The 12,268-nt window shown below is 29.4% G+C and overlaps 1 protein-coding gene across 1 annotated transcript in view; it reads right to left on the bottom strand.

The window, feature by feature from the left end:
* Nucleotides 1-12,268, bottom strand: part of LOC107445948 (synaptogenesis protein syg-2) — a 136,612-nt gene that overhangs the window by 40,212 nt on the left and 84,132 nt on the right. Inside the window, exons 4-5 of the mRNA XM_016060465.3 lie at nt 8,330-8,463; nt 5,600-5,813 (exon numbers count right to left, since the gene is read on the bottom strand). Coding sequence (XP_015915951.1) covers nt 5,600-5,813; nt 8,330-8,463 — 348 coding nt within the window. The remainder of the gene's footprint in view (nt 1-5,599; nt 5,814-8,329; nt 8,464-12,268) is intronic.

Here is a 12,268-nt window from a genome sequence, read left to right as displayed (position 1 = left end):
TATACTGAGTATTTAAATAATTCTTATATTGTAAAAGAATACTTCATTTCAAGCTAACACCACATTTGGCGTTTATTTAAACTTTAAAGATTGCTTTGAAATGTAAACACTAATGATGGAGAATGCTTTCACCAGCATCACGTGATTTTCACACAATTCATGATGATTAGTTTTTGTCTTCAGAAACACCAATATTCGTAAGCTTATAAACCATCAGATGGTAACGCCAGTCTGCATATTATCAAGATCGAGAAGATATGAGTATGTATTACTTCCTGCTGAACACCCACAAATACACAAAATCACTGTAATAATCCATATTTTTAACAGTGTAATTAAAATACTTATGTTCTTATATTATTCTATATTTTTTTACTTAAAATTTTATCAAAGAAAAATAAATTTACTGACTCTTGTATGTATTATGTCGTATTGTCATTGCAAATTTTAGTGTAACTGAACACCAAAGATAGCGCGTAAACAACATTATACCAAAAGAAGTGTAATTAAATATTCTTGGTATTTCGCAAAACCAAGCTCTATCCTTTGGTTTTTCACTAAATCATTTTTGTTGTAAATTAGTTGTCACCAATTTTGGTGTTAAGCTACACTAAAATTTTCTGCAGTGTATGATCGTTCACCTTTTTTGGTTGTGACTTTGTAGGTTTCGAGAGAGTCTTTTGTTCTTTCCTACTCGCTTAAATATTAATCTTCTACTTATACTTAGCAGATTGTTTTAGAATTCTGTTTGACAAGGATTCTACTAATAAATATTAAGGTGGAGTTTTGGGAGCTAGTGCTTTTAGCTTAGTAACTTAAAATTTATTGCTCTGTGTGAGCTTTTTGATCTCCTTTAGTTTTAAACACAGTAAATAAGGGTAAATAAATAATAACAAATATGGTAAGTTAATAAAGCAGAAATAGTGTTGGTATATTTTGTTTATTTGAAATCCTTAAACAGTGGTAGCAAACAAAACATTTCTAATAAAACAGCAAAGGTTTATTTTTTGCATAGAATAAAAAAAAGTTTTAAAAAAATTGAAAAACAAATATCGCTGAAATCAAATGTTTAATGGAATGGGTTTTTCGTCCCTTATCCGCTTCCTCAATTTTTTCCTTTTTCTTAAAAAATCTTAGTAAAAATAAGAAAAAAGAGAAGAAAGTGAGAAGAAAACTAAAGCTAGGGACTAAAAGTTAAGTGAGTTGCCGAAGAGTTCAAAATCTTCAATGTTCGTTGGCTTTAAGGTTGAATAAAACCATTATCGCAAGTTTTCATCCAAATCTCAAAAAATCTTCTCTACGAAAAGGAACAAAAAGTTTAGAATTATTTCAGTAGTTTACTATCAAGTACCAAATTCAATTTCTTGATTTAATATTTATTCCTTCTAAAATCTAAAAAATAAATATATATTTTGAGTTTAAATCTCTCAAAATGTGAAAAATTGCCGGCATTCTAAGCATGACTAAACCTGCAAGCACGGTGTACGGACGGTTACTGGATTTTATTTAAAATCAATCTTGAAGCAAATCCATTTAACAGAGCATAATTTCTCTGCCCGAAGTGCTCTATTTTGATAAAAAAATATTTAAATATATAGTGCTGCAAGTAGTATGCGCTAAGCGGACGAGAAAAAAAACGGGCCACCCTGAATAACTTTAGATCTAATGATTGGATCTCCAAGTTCCAGAACTCAATCTTAATGGCTTGAAGGGGAGATCACAAATATGCTAATTAATAAGTGCAGACGATATTCTAAGTTACGAAACTAGACACAAAAACGTACTTTCTCTAAAAAAAAAACATACCTTTTCTTCGACGGATTCGAATTTCTGATCCCCAAAATATAGGGGTAGCCGCAATCTTAGAAATATGGTCTCAATAGTTTGACTAAAGTGCGCTTCAAAATTTGGACTCCTTAATGTTTATTTTACTTTTTGCGTATTTAACTATATCTAGAAACTTTGGAGTGCTCTCTTGACCAAACTATTGGGACCATATTTCCCAGAATAAGGCTATCACCTATAATTAGGGGTCAGAAATCCGTACCTTTTTGCGTCTGATTTCGCAACTTAAAATATCGTCTGCTCTTAATAATTAGCATATTTGTGGTCACCCCCTGGAGCGATTAGGCTTGAGTCCTAAAACGTCAAGATCCCATCAATAGATCAAAAGTTATTCAGAGGGGTCCGTTCTTTTTCGACGAACTGTACATCTTTTAATCACAGTAAGACAGCGGAAAATTAAGTAAATTTTTCTATGAATGAAAATCACAATATGATTTTTTCAATGTATCTCCCACAATCTATCCCCTGAGCAGCGATAACTCAGGGGATAGAGCGTTCGCCTTCGAATGAGGCGAACGCTCTATCCCAGTCGATACGAATTTTGCATCCGGCTAGCACCGACCACAGTGCTGACGTGAAATATTCTCAGTGGAAGACGGATCATGGGTTAGAGTCCCCTTGCCATCAGGCTAACCGTGGGAGGTTCTCGTGGTCTTCATCTCCTTGTAACGCAAATGCTGGTTAGCTCCATCAAAAAGTCCTCTACACAGACAAATTTCTCCTTATACTCGATCTAGGAGTTCCCTTGTCTTCTGGATTGGGTTCAAAATTACAAGGCAACGGAGTTGAACATTAGTAGTCTTAAACCCGAAAATTAGGTCAGCTGCTCAACAACGGTTATAAAAAAGAAAATAAAATGCATTCCCCATCATCTAAAATTGCATGTGGATCAAGGAACAAAATTTTAATGCATCAAAACTCAATGGAAAAAGGGTGTGGAAGAAGTTAACTGTCATAAAATGTTTAAATTAAAATTAAAAAGAATAGGAAAATCTTTATACCACGACATGTGAAAATGCTGCCAGATTTGTTTTTAGAACTTTAAATGTTCTCCAGCTAAACTTTTTTATAAGCTTATGCTTAATTTGGAACAACTTGTATTTTATTCTTATAACTATTAAGCTACGACTTAAAAAATACAGCCATAAAATAAAACATTTAAAAAGAAAAGTTCTTATTTTGCAAACCTGAGATAACCGCATCGTTTATATATTGGTCACATTTTGATTGATTAAGCTAAATAGTTACTAAGTTTCTAATACATTGAGATCAATTATTTAGTTCACTAGGAAAATACTGTAACTACTCAAATATGTATTTAGTCATTTCATTGTAAATATTACTCACTAATGTCATTTTAGAACGATTCAGACCTTACCTTTTCTCATTAATCGATGGAAAAACCTGCTCAAAACCAGACGATCTTTATTTATATATTCTTTACTTATTGCCACATATGAAAAAATAATTAAATATTAATGTTAATGGGATGTAGCTTAATGTTTTCATCTTTTTACCCAGCAAAGTCAAAAGGAAGCAAAACAAAAGAAAATATTAAAAGATGATTGTTATAACAATTGTATTAGTATAATGTGCAACTAATATAACTGCGCAATTAATATAATGGACAACAATTTTCACAAGTGTTAAAACACAGAACGGCTGAAGAAGCGAGAGACAAACAAGTTTCAACAAGAAATTTTTTTTTTGACCAATAGGGGAAAAGGGGAAAAATTGAGCACTATAAACAAAGGAATGAAGAAAGGAAACAGGTCTATAGGAGTGGAAATCCCAGGTGCTCAAAGGTATGGAAGTTAAATTAAAATATATTTTTAAATACTAAGAAAACTGGGATTCTGACGAATTTATTATACTTTTTCAAAATAAGAACTTATTCAAAAAAGACAAAGCCAGTTTCTGACGAGCAGTTTTGAATGATTTCAGCAGGAACAGAACGCTAACCTGTGTTTAGAATTCTAGTTATGTATTCTGATCTTACCCAAGCTCGTTTATCTCTCCCTTTCGATTAAACCCTTTTTTTCCTTGTACAACCTCGTGTTTTTGTAGTTCAATGTTTCGACACTGAGTAAGGTTCTTGATTACAAATCTGGAACTATATTATGTCCGTTTTTGTGCTTTTGTTTGTGATTCATTCATATAGTTTTGTTTTATTCATATGTAACACGAAGTATATCCTGTCTTCATTTGAGTAAATAATAATGATTATTTGCCTTAAGCCGTCATTTAATAACGATGCATGCATACTTTTGATGATGCATGTATTGTACGATGTATGATATCTACATTTTCATAGAAATGATGAGATTTGCTCTTACCAGATTGAAATTCAGTCTCGGAGAGACTAACAATGACCTCTATATTGCTCTTTGAATGCACAAGTGAGACAGAAGCTATACATTAAAGAGTTAGAGTTCCTTGTCGAGGAAACATTGTCTAAACTTTTTTTCCTTGGACAACTAGTTTATCTCGTGCAGTGGCGTACGCAGAATTTTTTCAAGGGGGGTGTTCATAATTTTCTGAAACTACTAAAAGAAATTCGAGTCTGTAATAAAGCACTATTATTTCCCTAATTTAGACAGCTAGACAATTTTGACTTTTTATTCAGACAACATTGCTTACTTAAATTTTGATTTGATTTTTTAAGTTTAAGAACATAATGCAATATCTTCTGAAAAAAGTCCAACGTCATATGGGTGGGAAGTAACACTTTGAGGGTTACTTTCACATTCATCAGATTTTGTTATGCTAGAAACGTTTTCTTCAACGGAAGTATCACATTTCTGTACAACAGAAAAACTTACATTGGTACTAGATGCTGTCACCTCACTAATTTCAGGTCATGATTTTTTTCTCAAAATAATTACAAATTGTTAAATTCTTGCGTTTTGACATCCTAAAGATCCAAGAACAGCAAATATATATATATAGAGAAAGTCGATTGAGNGTTTGTAATTTATTGGTGCTTCCATTTTGTCCAATCCCTGTCTATATATATATATATATTTATTTATTTATTGGCTAAGACAAGACAAAACAGGTTTAGCGACAAGCTCCGAAAGACAAGCGGCAGAGATAACTCTTAGTCTGACTAACTAACTCCACTGTACTCCGTTCCCCCCTTTTATATAATTTTTCACTGCATCTCCAAAATTCTCGAATTGCCTCAAAGACGACAGAACGTCTAGGATTCTAGAATCATCGAGTAAAGACCTCGCGAATGACAGCCAGTTTCGAAAACTATACTGGCAGGACAGAAAGGAACCAGTCCGTAACAGTATCACGTGAATTTGGTCTTAAAAGTACAACCCTATTATAGTAAATGTTTTTTCAGTATTCTGAGAAATACCGTGAGGAAAAAAAAGTAGGCATAAGGTAAATAAAAATATATAGTCTTAAAATATAATAGCTCGCATATTCATTGTCTGAACTCAAGGGGGGTGCTTAAACCCCTAAACCCCTCCCTTGCGTACGCCACTGATCTCGTGTTTTCTTTAGTAATTTAATGCTTTGACACTGTGTAAGGCTCTTGATAACAAAACTGAAACTATGTAATGCTTGTTTTTGTGCCGTTATTAATGCTTTATTCATATGTAGCACTAAGTATATCTTTATTTGATTTAACACTAATGATTGCTTCCCTTGAAACATCATTTAATAACAATGTATGCATACGTTAAATGTATAGTACCATGTATAGTACATTCCTTGTTATCGAAGTAAAGTTGTCACTTACCATGTTGAAATTCAGCTCCGGAGAGACCATCTGTAACAATGAGCTCTATACTGCTCTTCGAATGCACAAGTGAAACAGAAGCTATACATTGAAGACTTAGAGTTCCTTGTCGAAGATGGCTCGGATCCACAACGAAGAAAAGTCTGGATTCCGTAGTTTCGAGGTCATTGGGAAAAAGTTCTGCTTGTCTATGTCTAACATAAGCATGTGGCGCCTAAAAAAATAAAAGCGACGAGATGAAATCGAACATCAAATTAACATCAAATCTTAATATCAAATCGTGGTGGTACCCGACCAATGTAAAATATAAAGATTAAATTTATCGTAATTTTAAAATTCTCTGATTAGAACCTATGGTTTCTTTAGGGAACGTTCTAAAATGCAAATATAGGATTGAAATAAAATTTAAATCACGCTTTGCATCAACGAATTAGTTCCTAGATCATATCCATAATAAATCCCTTTGAAATATTACGATTAAATTGATTTGGTATCTTAATATTAGTTAATTAGTATTTACTATTTCTTTTTAGGGGTTATTCTAAAAAGCGTTATATGCTTAAAATAATACTTTTTTCTTCATAAATATGAAGAAAAAAAATTACTTCGAAGTTATGAATGTAGAAAAAAGTTTGTAATATAGCTTTAATATATCGCGATTAATAGTACATGACATCAAAGGAAATAAGGAATTAAATTATTTCCCTGCAACATTTTTTTGTCAATGGAATTTGCTTGCTTATAACATGTTTTTTTTAATAATTTTCTTTGGCATAAAAAAATAAACTAAGTTTAGTCTGCTTATAGTGGAATGAATGGCTGAAATTGGATAATTAAACTATCAGTTTTTTTAGCAAACAGCTTTTTTTCTTCGGTTCTTATAATGAAAAAGGTCCTTGTAATGGGTGCGTCGTACTAAAGAGGATAAACTGCTGATATTTTTTTTAAGAAAAGGTCCTTGTGATGAATGGGCCGTACTAAAGGGTGTAAACTGTTGATATTTTTTTTAAAATTAAATTATGACAAAGCTGCTGAACTAAGAAATGATCATTTTTTTAACAGAAATATTAATGAAAATGATTAAATAAATCTTCATTTTCCTTTATTCCAATAGTAAATAATAATTTTTCTTAAGCTTAGTTTAAATAATTTTATAACTCTTTGTTATCAACCTGGCATTCTCTTGCCGCAAGAAATGTCGATCTTTTTTAATCCTATACATGCCTTAAAAGAGTGCACTTGTTAAATTATAGTATTCAAATCTCATGTTCCTTTTGCAAGATATCAACTTTTATCTACTTAAATATTTCATCTTAGTATACTTTATTTTATGATTATTTGCATAACCGAAACGAAAACGTTTAGTTTAGCTCAATACTTTAGCAAAATTTTTAAATCATAGTCCACTGTTTAACCAATTTTAAAATAGTAGAGAGTAATAGTACTATGTTGCCATAATGGGTATTACATATTTCCTAGCTTTTAAAATTTCTTCAATTTCATAAATTTCATTTTTTGATTATTCCTAATCAAATTTTAATTTAATTAGACCAATTATTTAATTTTTATTACATTTTATCAAAATTAAATATTTTTTCTCTCGTAACAATCAATGTAACGGCTAACTTTTTAATTAAATACAAATGTAAAACTCATTTTTGCACTGTCTCGACTAAATCGAGCATCAAAATCTACTCTTACCATAAATATGTTTCAGTCACAGGGTTATATTAATTTTCACTGTCTTTTTTTTTCATATTGTTTTTATTCATTTTTTTTATTAAGCTACAGCCAAATTATTTAAAAAGTTAATAATAATTACGCGCATGTTGGCTTTTTTTTGCGGATATTTTATATTTTCGATAAATTACCAACCATGGATCTCTTTCTATACTCCTAACTGTCTGTTGGGAGCAATCACTTTTTATTTTTATTTTTAATTTGGCTGGTCATGAGGGGATTTATCTCATTTATATCCCATGTCCCTATTTATATTATTATGCAAAATTTATTATTTCACTTCAGTTGGATGAAAATATACTTTTAATTTTGTATCTAGAGCTCTAAAAATACTGCTATAATAAAGGTTTAATTATGATCCAGTTTTGGTCATCAACTGCCATCTTCATGATTCTGATTTCATCACAATCTTCGATTAGTCAATTATAACATACAACTGCAACCGCACCAAATTTAGCCATTATAAGTGCAAACAAATATTGCATGAAGTGTTTAATATAAAAGACTTGTTCTACATGGGAAATAAATAGCATTGTTTTCCCCATATTCTTCATAAAACTAAATTTATCACAAACATTAAAGTTTTTTATTTGCAAATAAGCGATTTAACGCACTCTCTGATTTCATAATTATTTTCAAAAAATATTATCTGGACCCATTTGTAAATCAAATATTTGTAGAAATAAATATTGTTTTGAGAGATTTCCCCTTCTAAATATAATTCGAGATATTGTGCGACCAAAGACAACCTATGCATGTGTAATACCATCGTATATTTACGTTAAAAGCAATTGTTTAGTTTTAACACTAAATAAATTGCAACGTTACTTAAATAAATGAACAACCAGCTTGTAGTTTAATTTTATTAGAAGACTGCCTCAATCAATAGCTAATTTATTGCATTCAGTTCATGCTGCTTACAATTAAATGAGTTGATAGTTGAACTATTATGTATGAGGACCATGTGAATGGTAAGATCTATTGGCTTACCTTATCTCCATTGATGTACCAAGTTAATTCAGCTGCTGGCTTCGAGGGCCCAAATACACATGTCACATTTACTGCCGATCCAATGGGATACCTGTTCATTATTCCATAAATTACAGGATCACCTTCTGGTATAACTAAAATAGTAAAGTATTTTATTTCGCATAAATTTTTTATTTCGTATAGCATATATATATATATATATTATAGAATTGGAAATGTTTTTCATACTTTTCGGTGAGTATTTTAGACTTCCATAATTTTCCCAGCATTTTGTGTTCGCAAATTTAAATTATTTCATAACTTACTATTTAGGTATGTTTCTGAATACAGGGTTTCAGAGTTTGTCGGTATTTTAATACACACACTTATAGTTCTGGAGGTGAAGAGAAACACATGAGGCATTAAATGTATCGATAGAGTTATAATATTACCAGAAGAGAGAAAGAAAAATGTTAGAGAAAAATAATGAAAAAAAGTGGAGAAAATGGATTGCTATCTACCCACGAACTAGGAGTCATAGAAACAATTTAAACTGATTATCTCACCTACACTAAAAAGAAGAAAAAAAGATCAAAATTTGCATTCCCTTGTAACTTTTTAAAAAAAATTATTTGAGGGTAAAGGCGAGAGAAATTTTCTAAGAATTTCATTTTAATGTAGCGCATGATAGCTCACGGTGTTTATTTTTAAATTTTTATAAATATAGTGACTGTTTTTAAATAATAATAAAGGTAAGATTAAATATAAATTTCTGCAGCTGAAGCAAATATTCTCTTGATTCATTTGGGCTTCCTTTTTATAGATCTTAAAATAATCAAACAAAAATGGTTTGATATTTGTCATAAATGTGTTCAATAGTCAGCACCTCTTCATATCTGCCCATTATTTCCAAATGTTGCAGCTTATATGAGACACGTGTTTATTAATGCTTTTAAATTTTTTGCAATAAAACGTATATTAATTTCTAAACAATATCAGCTTTGGCAAGCAAAAACACAGGTTGCAATATTTTTTTTCTTTGCTTCTCAAATTTAAGAATTAAAAAATAGTAAAAGTTCAGATTTGTTTCTTCAATAGTAGCTTTACTTTCGTTCATTTTAAAAGAACATTATTAATTTTACTCTCAGAGAATTTATCTCACAGAGTATTAGGTTTAGAGTGAATTTCAAAACAGCAAGACTGTAGTAATATTACAATCTGCTTCCATGTAGCTACATTAATTTTCTTTATCTATAAGTCTGGATTCTTAGTTACTTCTTTACATTATTATTTGCTTCGAGTTTTTCTTTCTCAAGTTTAAATAAATCTAAATTGTGTCGATGGTTTTGATTTACTCAGATCCTTTAGAATTGCCTTTTTTAAATTTTTATAGGGTTGCAAGTTATTATTTTAAAAGCTTTCCAAGCAGAAATTAGGAATTTCTGAACAAAAAACTGGTATCAAATTTTTAAGCATAAATGCTTTATGGAGAAATTTCTTTATCGTGTAAAATTTGTCCAGATTTTATGGTATTGCTTCTCCAATTGTAACAAAAATTTATTTTTTTGCCTCAAAATACTTTAAAAAGTATTTTATATTTACTCTGTAAGGCAAACATTTAATATATTACTTTTTTTGCTGGTCAAAATATTTCTTGTATAAATGTAATTTGATATCTTACTGTGCTAAAAGTTTTAGAAATTCAGGTAAATTTAATTACGCAATTAAGACAAAATTCGTTCTAATAAGAGTTTTTCTAATGTATTAAATTTTTATCTTCTTGCAATTATAACTTAGAAATTAATTTCGATCCCTTATCTAATTTACTGCTGATTTCTAATTCCTATTAAATGGATGCATAAATTTATTTTTTGTAAAAAAAAAAGAAATAATTCATAGTAAGAATATATTTACAAATTTGAATGATTTCATAAATGTTTCCAGAACTTTGCTTTCCAGAAAATTAATCAGTTTAATTAAATAAAAATTTGGAAAAATTATTTGAATAATAATTTAAAAATAATTATTAGAATTTAGCAAACTATGAGTAAATTTCACAACATTAAAAATTTTATTTAATTTGAAAGTTATATTTGCATTATTTCAAATAAGAATGAAATTGTTAAGACGCAAATTTAATTAAAATTTTTCTTAAGAATTATTTTATTCCCAAAGTATTCCTTTCATATAAATTTTCATTTTTTTTCATGTTATCTATCTCTCTACGTGTTAACATTTTATTCAGTTGCTAAAATTAAATTTAAATTGTATTACGTGATGAAAATTTTGATATAATTATTGGTTTTCTCTCCGAAAGTATTATTTTTGTATATTTTATTGCTGTTAAGATAGATTTTCAACTTATTTTATATTAAGAAGTTAAAAGATGGTGTGCCAACTTGTTACGTAATTATCAGTTAACTGTAAGGGAATTAAGAATATTGAACTAATCTAATTTTATGTTGGATCTGCGCATTTTTATGCAAAATTTCGGAAATAATTGAATTCATATATTGTCTGTTTTTACTTAATATTATTAACTGTCCTTCTACATGTTTATATCTAATTACTTATATATTTTCAATTAAATTAAATTTTACAAAATTTCAAATAGACAATAAATATTTTTCTACCTAAACATATTATTTTTCTGTATCATTTCAAAAAATACTTTATTATTTATAAATGCTAATTCTACAAAAAGCTGATTAAAATATATCTTAAATTGAAGTTGAAAATAAACATAAATTAGAGAGTGTTAAGTATTATTTTATATGAATTATTGAAATATCTTAAAGCTTAATATTACATCAAAAAGCGTACGTCAACACCGATTTCATATTAAATTGGTGTAGCAATTAATCTATATCAACTGTAGTTTCTAATCCTAAAAATGAAAGGCAGCAAAACTAAAAAGCAAAATCCTTTACTGTAAATATGTTGCGAGTGAGTTATTTATTCCCTATCCGACCCATTACGTCATCTTTTGAAAATGTCAGATTAGAAAAGTTCCATCTTGTAGTGACTATCTGACGCATATATATATATTTAAGAATTTAGATTTTATGGAGAATATACTGCAGTGAGTAATATAATCTTTTGTGGTGGTCACCCTGCATGTATGAGATTTCGAAAGTTACATCTCGTCGCTGCTAACAAACAACAAATGTGATTTGATTTTGAATATGTAGAATTCTTTAAGTATTTCTTTTAACGGATTTCCATAATTCAAACTTTCAAGAGTTTTTCTCACTGGATGCAATTTTTTCACGTACGAGCGAGTATCTGATTGGCGCTTTTTTCGCGGGTAAATATTTTTCACCTATTAGGTTAGCCTTTGCATGCAAAGAAAAAAAAATTCACAGGCAGAGAGAATGATTCCTAACTCTTAATGTCTGGTTTCGATACTTTTCTTCAACGAAAATTACCAAGCATGTAATATTTTTTAGAAAATTTGATTAACTCTTGTGTGACCAAGTGGTGTCGTTTAGTGACCACATAGTCAGTTTCGTGCAAATATTTAATTTAAAAAAAATTATCCCGTTTTTAATATACTTCTAAAACTGAGTTTTTACAACTTTATTAATATGTTTCTAAAATTTTTCTCTATTCTGTCAATACTTTTAATTATTTTCATATTGAAAAATGTAACATTTCTCAATTTGTCTCTGAAATCCTATTTTTGCTTAATAATTGACTCGTTTTTGACTTTTTCTCAGTTTTTGCTCTTATGAATCTAGTCTAGTAACTAAAACAATTAAATCAATGTAAGAAATGCTTTCCTAATATTACAATAACACTATACTCCATTTTCATCTGATTTTATCATTGTTTGCATGCCAGTGGTTTGGATGAAATAACTTCCTCTGACATGATTTTAATATTTGCAATATATTCAACTTATATATTTAATTGTATTTAAGGAATTTAAATCTGTACAGTTATGGATTATTGTAGTTA

Source organism: Parasteatoda tepidariorum, chromosome X1 (genome assembly GCF_043381705.1).
Source record: "Parasteatoda tepidariorum isolate YZ-2023 chromosome X1, CAS_Ptep_4.0, whole genome shotgun sequence".
NCBI lineage: Eukaryota > Metazoa > Arthropoda > Arachnida > Araneae > Theridiidae > Parasteatoda > Parasteatoda tepidariorum.
The sequence above is the reverse complement of the archived record's forward strand: the minus strand, read 5'-3'. Positions and strand labels throughout refer to the sequence as shown.